General features: G+C 39.7%; 2 protein-coding genes across 3 annotated transcripts in view; one reads left to right on the forward strand and one right to left on the reverse strand.

Annotated features, from left to right (window-relative positions):
- LOC143280777 (lysosomal cobalamin transporter ABCD4-like) overlaps window positions 1-10,079 on the reverse strand; it is a 48,753-nt gene extending 38,674 nt beyond the window's left edge. For both annotated transcript variants that reach the window (XM_076585452.1, XM_076585451.1), the window contains exons 1-5: window positions 10,011-10,079; window positions 5,845-5,963; window positions 4,848-4,975; window positions 3,359-3,498; window positions 2,280-2,396 (exon numbers count right to left, since the gene is read on the reverse strand). In XM_076585452.1, the coding sequence (XP_076441567.1) occupies window positions 2,280-2,396; window positions 3,359-3,498; window positions 4,848-4,975; window positions 5,845-5,963; window positions 10,011-10,024 (518 nt within the window). In that variant the 5' untranslated portion in view covers window positions 10,025-10,079. The remainder of the gene's footprint in view (window positions 1-2,279; window positions 2,397-3,358; window positions 3,499-4,847; window positions 4,976-5,844; window positions 5,964-10,010) is intronic.
- Window positions 10,080-10,330: 251 nt separating this feature from the next.
- LOC143281520 (G patch domain-containing protein 11-like) overlaps window positions 10,331-11,782 on the forward strand; it is a 16,438-nt gene continuing 14,986 nt past the window's right edge. The window contains exon 1 of the mRNA XM_076586734.1: window positions 10,331-10,472. Coding sequence (XP_076442849.1) covers window positions 10,414-10,472 — 59 coding nt within the window. The 5' untranslated portion in view covers window positions 10,331-10,413. The remainder of the gene's footprint in view (window positions 10,473-11,782) is intronic.

Here is an 11,782-nt window from a genome sequence, read left to right on the forward strand (position 1 = left end):
GTAAAGTTGTTCTGACAATTCCCCAACCTAGTTCTTCTTTGCTTGTAAAGTTGTTCTGACAATTCCCCAACCTACTTCTGCTCTTTGCTTGTAAAGTAAAGTTGTTCTGACAATTCCCCAACCTACTTCTGCTCTTTGCTTGTAAAGTAAAGTTGTTCTGACAATTCCCCAACCTACTTCTGCTCTTTGCTTGTAAAGTTGTTCTGACAATTCCCCAACCTAGTACTGCTCTTTGCTTGTAAAGTTGTTCTGACAATTCCCCAACCTACTTCTGCTCTTTGCTTGTAAAGTTGTTCTGACAATTCCCCAACCTACTTCTGCTCTGTGCTTGTAAAGTTGTTCTGACAATTCCCCAACCTAGTACTGCTCTGTGCTTGTAAAGTTGTTCTGACAATTCCCCAACCTACTTCTGCTCTGTGCTTGTAAAGTTGTTCTGACAATTCCCCAACCTAGTACTGCTCTTTGCTTGTAAAGTTGTTCTGACAATTCCCCAACCTAGTACTGCTCTTTGCTTGTAAAGTTGTTCTGACAATTCCCCAACCTACTTCTGCTCTGTGCTTGTAAAGTTGTTCTGACAATTCCCCAACCTACTTCTGCTTTGCTTGTAAAGTTGTTCTGACAATTCCTCAACCGACTTCTGCTCTGTGCTTGTAAAGTTGTTCTGACAATTCCCCAACCTAGAACTGCTCTCTGCTTGTAAAGTTGTTCTGACAATTCCCCAACCGACTTCTGCTCTTTGCTTGCAAAGTTGTTCTGACAATTCCCCAACCTAGATCTGCTCTTTGCTTGTAAAGTTGTTCTGACAATTCCCCAACCTACTTCTGCTCTTTGCTTGCAAAGTTGTTCTGACAATTCCCCAACCTACTTCTGCTCTGTGCTTGTAAAGTTGTTCTGACAATTCCCCAACCAACTTCTGCTCTGTGCTTGTAAAGTTGTTCTGACAATTCCCCAACCTACTTCTGCTCTTTGCTTGTAAAGTTGTTCTGACAATTCCCCAACCTACTTCTGCTCTTTGCTTGTAAAGTTGTTCTGACAATTCCCCAACCTACTTCTGCTCTGTGCTTGTAAAGTTGTTCTGACAATTCCCCAACCTAGAACTGCTCTTTGCTTGTAAAGTTGTTCTGACAATTCCCCAACCTAGTACTGCTCTTTGCTTGTAAAGTTGTTGTGACAATACCCCAACCTACTACTTCTCTCCACCAATCCTCTTCTTGTATACTCTTGTACAGTAAGTGAAGGGGATTTTTGCCTGCCGCCTTTGAAATTCACACACCTTGCTCAGCTGAGCGCATGTAACCCAGCTGATGTCAATATATTGCCCTAGCGTTAACATTTGCAGGTTTTGCTCTCTGCTGACAGTGTACAACAACACATTCGATATCAAAAGATTGCCTTCATTAATGTTATTCCTTAACGTGGAAGAAATTTTTGTTTGCTACTGATCTGTTTAGGAGGTGAGCATAAGCTCCGCAGCAACAGATATATGACTCGCATTCTGTAATGAGCAGCCCCTTGATGAGAACTGTGTGATGTTATTCACAATCATATACACACACACAGAGCTAATCATTCAATAACAATGATCTCCTCTTCAAAAAGTAAAGTAAAAAAAATAACAATAACAAACAACCTGAAGGAAAAACAAAGAAGAAAACAAGAGAGGCAAGGCCTTCAAGACTCACTTGTGATAAATTAAGTCCCCTAGCATTAATTACAGAGTAATTTCCCTTCTTTACCCTCTGCACCAAAACGTTTGCAACATAAATCAAAATTCCATGCTTAGCAAAAGAAGTTCCTGTTTGAACAAAAAATGATAATAATGACTCCTCTTGTTGTTGTGTCAGAATAAGAGGTCAAAGTGCCAAGTTTAGAGAACACAAAAAATATAAATATAACAGTAAATGCAGTTTGCATATAATTAGGCTTCTTAAAAATTTTTTTTTTTTGTGCCCATCCCAGAGGTGCAATATTGTTTTAAACAAGATGACTGGAAAGAACTGAATTTTTCCTATTTTTATGCCAAATTTGGTGTCAACTGACAAAGTATTTGCAGAGAAAATGTCAATGTTAAAGTTTACCACGGACACACAGACACACACAACCGAACACCGGGTTAAAACATAGACTCACTTTGTTTACACAAGTGAGTCAATAATGCAACACAAAAAAAACAACAACAACAAGTAACAAACACCACGAGCCAAAGCTAACCTGACGGCCTACGTTTCTCGACATTTGGATTCTACCCTCGCTTGCTGGAAAGTAAAACAGCAACTTACGCAGAGGATGCTTTATACATGTAGTAGCCAATTTTGAAAGGTGATATAATCAAAGGCACAAAGACTTTGCTGAAAGTATCCGAGAGCCGGTCAACATCCTGGGTGATTCTTTGGTCCCTGAAAAACGTCAAAATAAAATGTCCGTGAATGTAGTCTTCTCATAAATGTAGATGCATGTATCCACTCTCTTTCTCTCTCTCTCTCACTAAATCAAATGACTTTCCTGCTAACATTCGCATTAATATTCATTCTTGAAAACGTCAGAATCAAATATAAATAAACACAGTAGTCTCATTGACATAGTTTCTTGCTTACGCTACATTAGATAACATCCCAATTAACAGATAACACAGAAAAATGGAGTATTTCAATAGATGAACAGTTCCAGCTTTGAGTCAGATTCAAATTCCTTTTCACGTTCTGACAAAAGGAAAATACCACCTGCTCTGATAATTTTATTTAAATGTAATAAATTAAAGAGTGCAAAAATAAAATACTGATGTACACATGATAAGGCATGCAAAGGCACAAAGTGAAACATGACTCAAGGTAAAAGATGATGGGCGCAACAGCCGAGTGGTTAAAGTGTTGGACTGTCAATCTGACGGTCCCTGGTTCGAATCACAGTGACAGCGCCTGGTGGGTAAACGGTGGAGATTTTTACGATCTCCCAGAACCCCCTTCGTGTGTATATGCAAGCAGAAGATCAAATACGCATGTTAAAGATCCTGTAATCAATGTCAGCGTTCGGGGGGTTATGGAAACAAGAACATACCCAGCATGCACAACCCCGAAAACGGAGTATGGCTGCCTACATGGCAGGGTAAAAACGGTCATACACGTAAAAGCCCACTCGTGTGCATACGAGTGAACGCAGAAGAAGAAGAAGAAGGTAAAAGATGGCTGAAAGTCTTATATCAGTCGTGTAACACATGGATCCCTGAGATTTTAACATTCAGACCTCTTTATACTGCTAAGTAACAAGCACAACAAAACCATTTCATGTACACCAAGTAAACAACACAACCTTTTACGAATTTTGTGATACATTCGAACGCACACACATTCATGAAACGTACGGGTTATCAACAGTTCCGTCCACCACGTTGACATGGTAATAAAGAATCGATGAGAAGTATGACTGATGGAGCTTCCTGCATAACGAATGGCGCCAACTGATATACAACCTTGATGCAACAAAGGTGATCATGCTGGCTGTCTGTAGTAAGAAACAACAACAAACAAAACAAGGTACAAGCTGCAACTTACGTCGACAGACAATGTAAGCCTGTTAAATCATTATCATTAAATGTTTTACATTTCTGTGCAAGTATTCTGAGTACAATTAAATGTTTTACGTTTCTGTACAAGTATTTTTATTGATCTTTATTTGCCTTTATTTCTACTTGCAGCCAAGCCGACCACAGAAGGCTGAAAAACTAAATATCAATCTTGTAAAGGGGTAGGGGGTGTGGGTGGGGGTAGGGGGTGGGGGATTAGGTGTAAAGATGAATCTGTGCAATCCAAATGCAAAAATTGTCCATGTCTACAAGCGGAACACAAACAAATCAAGATTAAACTAACAATACACTGTAAGGACCATGGAACTATCACATAACGTAAAGAACCAATATCCAGACAGAACATTGCTACAATCCACTGAAGAGCTCACAGCTAAAGCCTTCAAGCCAGCCACGACAGGGAAACACTAACTTTGTCTTCAAATGGGGAAGAAAAAAAATCATTGCTGTTCATTTATACATACATATATTTTTTTACTCAACAATTAGTCAAGCTAGACAATGAGTGACATGAGCATTAACTCACTCTGGACGATGGAACGCCATAGCGTTCCGGACGTAAGGTAGTGTTCCAGACGACGGAACACTACAGCGGTTTCGATAATTAATATTTTTTCCACGTTTTCCTCATGGGGTAGCATAAAAATCAGAGCTACACCAGGCATTGTGAACGTGTCAAGGGTCGAAAGGAAAGTTTCGATGTGAGGTTCAGTAACTATACACTTGCTGGTGAGCCATTGACTCTGGTACGCCACATGACAAGCTAACCTGCATACGTATCGAAAATGGTGTCGCAGGTGATACATGTGGAAATTTTTGAAGCAACCTAAATCACGACAGCGGCTTTTTACTGCTGATAAAGTGACTGAAACGCTTCAAACTGAAGGTTTCGATATCGATAAGGATGATGAAGACGTTGAATAAAGTATCTGCAGTGAAGAAAGCTACCAGCAAGAAGGTACTTACTGTGACTCAGCTTCTGAGGGCTGTGAAGAGAGGGACGGGGGTGGGAGTACACACGATGTGAGGAGAGGGGTCAGTGGGTCAAGTACAGGGAGTTTCATTCAGTTACTTTGTGTTCTGTATTTTTTGTGATTTTTTTCCTAACCCTAACAAATGGGTCATCTGTAGGGGGAAGCAATGGAGAAAACTATTTGTCCGGAGTGAGTTAATTTTGTGCACAAGCAGGATAACCAATAGCTGTATCTTAGCACCCTTTTGAAATCTGAACCATGGTACAACACGCATAAATCAAACAAATACTTACAAATGCCTCCGCCAGAATGAGGAAGACGGATCTAATGGTGTGTGTTGTAAACGCCTGCTTATTGCTGTTCCCTAATATCTGTAAATATTCGCTGGGAATCACACCAATAAAGTAGATCAGCACTTGCTCTGTAACAACCACAAACATGGCACTCACACTCACAGTCATAGATATACATGACTTATTATTGTTAGTGTATTTTACACACAACACACACATGGAGCCTTGCAGTAGATTGTGCCAGTATACATACCAAAGAACGTCTTCACTCAATTAGCCAGCAAACACAAAAAAAGTAAGCCGTAAAATGGTAGCATAACAAAGGTTTAACAAAAAAAAAACCCTGCAAATCATGATTTAATAATATATATATATATATATTTCATCAAGAAAAAAAAAGAAAGAAAAAAGTTTTGCTTTGTAGCTGATATCTATCAAAGTTGACTTTCAGTTTCTGTCCTGTCATCAACACATGTAAAGGCATGCACACTACACACCTAACTATGACAATGATCATCCTTGTATAAAACACATTACTTTCTAGCAAGACATACACACTATAGAATTATGAAAACGGCACACTACAACATAATAACGTCATTTAAAATCATTTTTACCAAACTTCTCAGAAAATTCTTTTGAATGTATTTTTGACAATTTCAAGATGCTATCTGCTGTTGCAGAAGGTTTGCTGCATAGTCCAATTAGACGTTTGTTATAGTTGTTACAGTTGTTTGATGTTAGCGTTTCCTTCTATATTGTGCCTATGTCTCCCGTTTTAATGCTTTATTTTTTTCCAATGCTCTGTATCTTTCCCCACCACACACACACACACATGCGCACACACACACCATTTTTCACCCTCTGCCCAATACCGTTCCCTCCACCACGCCCCACCCTCCACCCTCCCGCACCCCCCTCTTTTTTTCCCCCCGTCTAATATCACTTAAAGTGGAAGACGTTAAACTGAAGACTACTACTACGTCATTATACTTGCCCAAAAAGGACAGAAGTAGGAGGAAGTAGGTCATTATTGCAGCCCTGCTGCACATGGATGGAAACATCCATGAGCATAGCTTCAGGAACCGTTTGAAGAAAATCAAGTCGAAGCGGAATCTGAAAGAGACCAAAGCACATGATAAGCTTAGACTGTAGTATAAAGTCTTGATTTATGGACCATGTGATTTGATTTGGGGGGGGGGGCGGGGGTTAAAATTACATCTTATCGCTGTAACAACTTGTTTAATAAGCCACTGTCACTACACACATAAATTTGTTCAATGTTTGTCAGTATTCCTACGATCCTGTGCTTTAGCTTGTATTGCTAATCCTTTTATATATTTCATCATTCTTTATTGCATGCCTTATCGTGTGTATATCAGAATTTCATTTTTTCACTCTTTAATTTATTACACGTAAATCAAATTTTCAGAGCAGGTGGTATTTTTTCTATGTCAGAATGTGGAAAGGAATTAAAAAAAATGACTCAAAGCCGAACTGCTCAGCAATTAAAACAATAAAAAACACCACTTTTCGATGCTATCTGTTAATTGTATGCTGCACCTTCCCCACTCTCTTTTGATTTGTGCATGTATGGGCATGAAATACTTCCCTTTCTCCTTTCCATTTTAGCTGCTAACTTAATTTTCTCAAATGCTCTGGTTGTTCATTACTCAATAGGAAAGATTACTGAGATTCCTGACACATACTCATATGACACTGACTTTCCTGCATACACTACTCATCAGCCACCATGCCTTTCACACACACACACATGAAAATGTGAATATCATTAACCCTTTGAGCCCTGACCACCGCTTTACCAGTGGTAGAGAAAAATGACATATTGCCTAGCCACCGGTTGAGCGGTGCGTAAACACTTGCGTCGTGTTTTGCTATTGGTTGACTTATACTGAAGAGCCAATCAGAAAAACCGTAATATTCTGACAGCGAAAATAGTACCAACATGGCCGCGCCTTTTCACTGTGTTCTGTGCATGTGCTTTGGATAAAAAAGATCGATTTCAATACAAGTCAACCAATAGCAAAACACGACACAAGTGTTTATGCACCGCTCAACCGGTGGCTAGGCATTATGTCATTTTTCTCTACCACCGGTAAAGCGGTGGCCAGGGCACTCTTTTTATATCTGCCGTGACACATTAAATACCAGTTATTTGCAAATTTTGGCTCAGGAGCTCAGGCAGAAGGGTTAAAATTGCTCAAGAACTCAGGGCTCAAAGGGTTAAACACCTCCCTGAAAGTGAAATGCACACCCTATCTGACCTTTGTTCAACTGTAATGGTTTCGCATCAGTTCACTGCATTCTGAGCTTGAGATCATATATTCTTCTTCTGTCATCTTTAACGTGCTTTCTTCATTTCTTTTCATTTTAGAAAATCAGAAGAAGTTCAGTCCAACATCTTTCCCCCACCTCTTCAATCATGAGAAGTACTACTGCAATCTCCATCACATAAATTTATAGCTATGAAAGCATCAACAGTGCTAATGATCGTGGACGCACACGTTTGTTTACACGTTACTGATTGTCAGAATGGTGAACAATCCTAAAATGTATTGCCCGAATGTCATTTGCTTGTTCCCTATTGTTAAATCTCTCTGAAGAAAAAACCTGCACCTGCCGAGGCCGTCCTACACGTGGCAGTATCTGCACCTGTGGGACTGTGAGCGTCGGTAGGCGAGAGAGTGGGGAAGGGACTGCACAACTCCTCCTCACTAAAAAAAAAAAAAAGTCACCTGTGCTGGTCAGGCAACCAGGCTAATGTCGGATCCAGAATCGGCCTCTTCTCCCATATGAGGACACACACTGACAGATAAACCTGCCTGCCTACTCATCCGTCGGACCGACGGAAGACTCCATCATTGTTAAATCTGCATTTAACTGTAAAACACATCTATGTTAGTTTGAGGTTCATGTCTATGCAGTAAACATTTCAACTAATGTTAAGTGTGAGCAACCGATACCACCTTGCACTGATTCACTTTGTTTATGTATACTTGAACTTGTCCTCAGAAAGAAAAGATCTGAGCACATCACTCCTCTTTTGCAACATCTCCACTGGCTCCCTGCCTCACACCGAATAAAGTACAAGATCAGCACTCTATGTTATAAATGTATTCACAAAACTGCCCCTTCCTATCTCTGTGGCTGCCTTCACCTCTACACTCCATTTCGCTCACTACGATCGGCTTCGGATCCACTCTGTTTATGCATACCCAGATTCAAACACTTGACTGTTGGCCACCGTTCTTTCTCTGTCTCTGGACCTTGCGACTGGAATGAACTTCCTCTTTCGCTTCATCAAGTCTCCACTCTCAGCTCTTTCAAGTCTGGCCTTAAAACCCACCTCTTCCCAAAATAGCCTCCCTTACCTGCTCCTCCTTGTCTTTAGTTTCTACAGTTTTAGAGTTATGCATGCGTGTGAATGACTGGTGCGAAAGCACAAGATTCAGCGCTATATGAACACCATTATTGTTATTATTATCATTTATTATTAACTTGAACTTGTTGTGTTTGAGGCCTTTTCTAAGGCCTGTTCACCGTCAGATTTGAACTACTACTTGCATACATGGCGGTACAGGTCTTACTGTCCAACCTATTCTGTGTTCATAGCAAGCAGGATTGTATATTGTTGGTAGGTTTGCCCAGTGGGCATCCAGTCTGGTCTTGACAGTGTTGACTGTTGGTGCTGTAACTACATAGTCTGGAAGGTTATTCCAGGTGTTGATGGCACGTTCTGCACAGTAGTTACTTCTGATAAACAAACGGCTATGTTCGTTGTAGACTTTTAGGCAATTGCCCCTTGTGTCCCTACCTTCAAGAAATTGAAATTCTGGATCTTGTACTTTGTAGATGCTATGAATGTACTTATGTAGGTCAATCATATCACCACAGGCATGTCGATGCTGGAGACTGGGGAGGCAGAGGGCAGCTAGGCGTTCTGGGTACGGTTTGTCTTTGAGAAAGGACAGGAGTTTTGTCGCTCTGTGCTGGACATTCTCTGTTTCAGCACGCAATGTTTTATAGTGGGGCTGCCAGACTGAGTGTCTGTATTCCAGGACAGATCTGACGAGAGATTTGTATAACTGGATGAATGTCTCTTTTGACAGGTAGTCGAAAGTTCTGTCGTATCACTCCTTACATCCTATTGTCCTTTGACTTTGCTTGAGCCACAAGGTCTTTGAATGAGAGCTTGTTGTCAATGCAGACACCAAGGTCTTTCCCCACTTCACTATTAGGTTGAACACATCAACAGAATTATTTCTGGACTTTGACAAACACCACAAGAAATAACTGAGGCTCATGCTCTGTCCACACTAGCAGTTCTCACCTGTCATGCCAATCTTCTAAACCAGCTAAAAAAAAAAAAAAAAAAAAAAAAAAAAAAAAAAAAAATATATATATATATATATATAGTATATACATGTACACAGTGAAAGTGAGAAAGAACCCATCAAAACACAAAACTAAACAAAAAATGGCACAAGGAACTGAAAGAAAACTAAAGTTTAATGACAGAAAATTCAAACTTGCACTGAACTTATCTGTGTGACTGCAACGCTGTACAAAGTGAAAGTTAGAGTGCAGAGCAGGCAGGGAGACCAACCTGGTTCCAACACAATCAGAACACGGATCGCGTGCAACAATGGTAACTTTCCTTCATGTCCTCAACAAATAAAATTGTATGCAAAACGGATGTCTGTAGTTAATCTACCCAACCAGCAAACACCGAGCAGTAATATAGTTCATGCAAAATGCACGTTAACACACACACACACACACAAACACGTGCATCTTTCCAAAACACGTTATGATAAATATTCAACACGTCGCAAACACACGACGATCACAATGGATCTAGCGATGTAACTGAATCAATGAATCAAAGATGTAAAACATTCAGTCTCGTGAAACTTAACCGATCATTTGTTTAATATTTTCCCGAACTTGTATGAAACTAATTTCGTTTCAAAAAAAAATCTGTTGAATTATTTTCGGTCTTCAATAACTTCATAAAAAAAAAAATCTGGAGTATTCGTGTGGCTAGCACAGTACTGCAAATGAATCTGATGCATGTTACGCGCCATCATTTAATGCCATGTGTGCAACCGTGTTGTGACTGAGTAATCTGTACACGCTCACTTTGCTTGGACCATCTCGCCGCTGCGTCGTCTGCACTCGACGAATGCCGACAGCAAAATGATAGTAGGGTCAAGACCTTGACACTGTCGCACATGGCTTTTTAAAAACAAAGAATATATATAAAACCGAAAAGAAGTATAATTGAATAATTAAGAAAGTGAAATAAAATCTGACAACTAATTTCTTATCTTTAATTACAGCTGTATTTAGTTTACTGTATAGAACAAAGACTAACTAACCAGACGAATAAAAATCGAAATATCCTTTTCCCGTGCAATCCACGCAAACTTCATCAGATTTGTGTAAATGGATGTGTCTGGAGAGTAATGTCCCATTACCGTCGGCCTGACTGTTTTGTTTTTTGTCCTCAATCTTCTCAGTGTTGCCATTCACGTGTACAAATATGTCTCATCCCAGTGAAGACGAAGAAGATTACATGTCAGATGCATTTTTGTTAAAGTGGTAAGTATAGTGTACGATTCAAACACAGGGAAAATACACTGACTACGGAACAATCAGGGTACTTTCAGAAAGCAGATGTGATTTTGGGGAGGTGGGGGGGATCTGGATCTGGATCAGTACGTCGCTTACATCCATTTACTTTCATAAACGCGACGGTTGGGGTGCGCAGTACGTTGGTGTTACTGGCTTCTGGCTTTTGCCAGAGCCGATTTAAAACTATCCACTGACTTTTTGTGGAAGATGGTATCGTCTAGATGGTTCCACTCAATTATTGTCCTTGGGAAGCATATTTCCTTATTTCATTGAAATACTGATACTATTACAGGCATGCTATCGGAACCAAATAATGACTGTACTCTACATTTATACTAAAGAAAGGACATCGAAATGTAATAGCTGATTCTTCCCCTTCAGATTAAGATTTTCCCAGACAACTTCATCATACTGAAGACTCGGCAATATAAAATCCACATTTCTTCTCATACACAGTAGTCTTTCGTTTCGAAGACGGAAAAAGTTGTAAACTGATTAATAGCAACTTGTAATATATACTCTACATTTTTTTTCCCGATTGATTGATAAAAATGTATAGATCTATAAAAATGTATAGATCTTTGAACATTCTCGGACTTACTTAAATTAATTGAAACATCACCATGATTGCATTCAGTCCCACATGCATGCAGCTTGTTTAAGAAAATAAGTTGCTGATAGAGAAGTCAACAAATTAAAACATATGTCATCCAGATTAAGAAGCACTGAGAGATGTCAAACAAATTAGACCCATTCAGCTGTTGTCCTTGGCATCAGTGTGCAGTGTTTTGCCGTACTGTTGTTATAATAGTTGCGCTTATGCTTGATATTGATTACTGATGTTGTTGTTCACAGTAAATTTATTATTTTAGCTCTTTCTGATTCTAATAATTGACTTTATCCAGCTGAGTGAGGGCATGTACACTGAGTTCCACATCTGACAACCCTTCCTTTCTCTGCGAAATTTATCAGTCATGGTTGCACTTGATGCCACACTTCCAAGTGCCTGGTAAAGAAACCAAAACAAAACAACAAAAAAACTGCTCTTCCTCAAGGGTGCACGCACGTGTGCACATACACACACACACATGAAAAAAGAAAAACAGGTCATTTTGTGATCATTTCTTGGCAACACCTTATGAAAACTGAAGCCCTGCATGCCTTTCCTGAGACTTGTGCAAATCCGGAGAGAAAAAAAAGTTGGGGTGGAGACTATGAAATTTAAATGTGATTACACCGACAACGACTGTTGCGATGCTATTGCTGCAGTACATTGA

This window comes from Babylonia areolata, chromosome 4 (assembly GCF_041734735.1).
Source record: "Babylonia areolata isolate BAREFJ2019XMU chromosome 4, ASM4173473v1, whole genome shotgun sequence".
Lineage (NCBI taxonomy): Eukaryota > Metazoa > Mollusca > Gastropoda > Neogastropoda > Buccinidae > Babylonia > Babylonia areolata.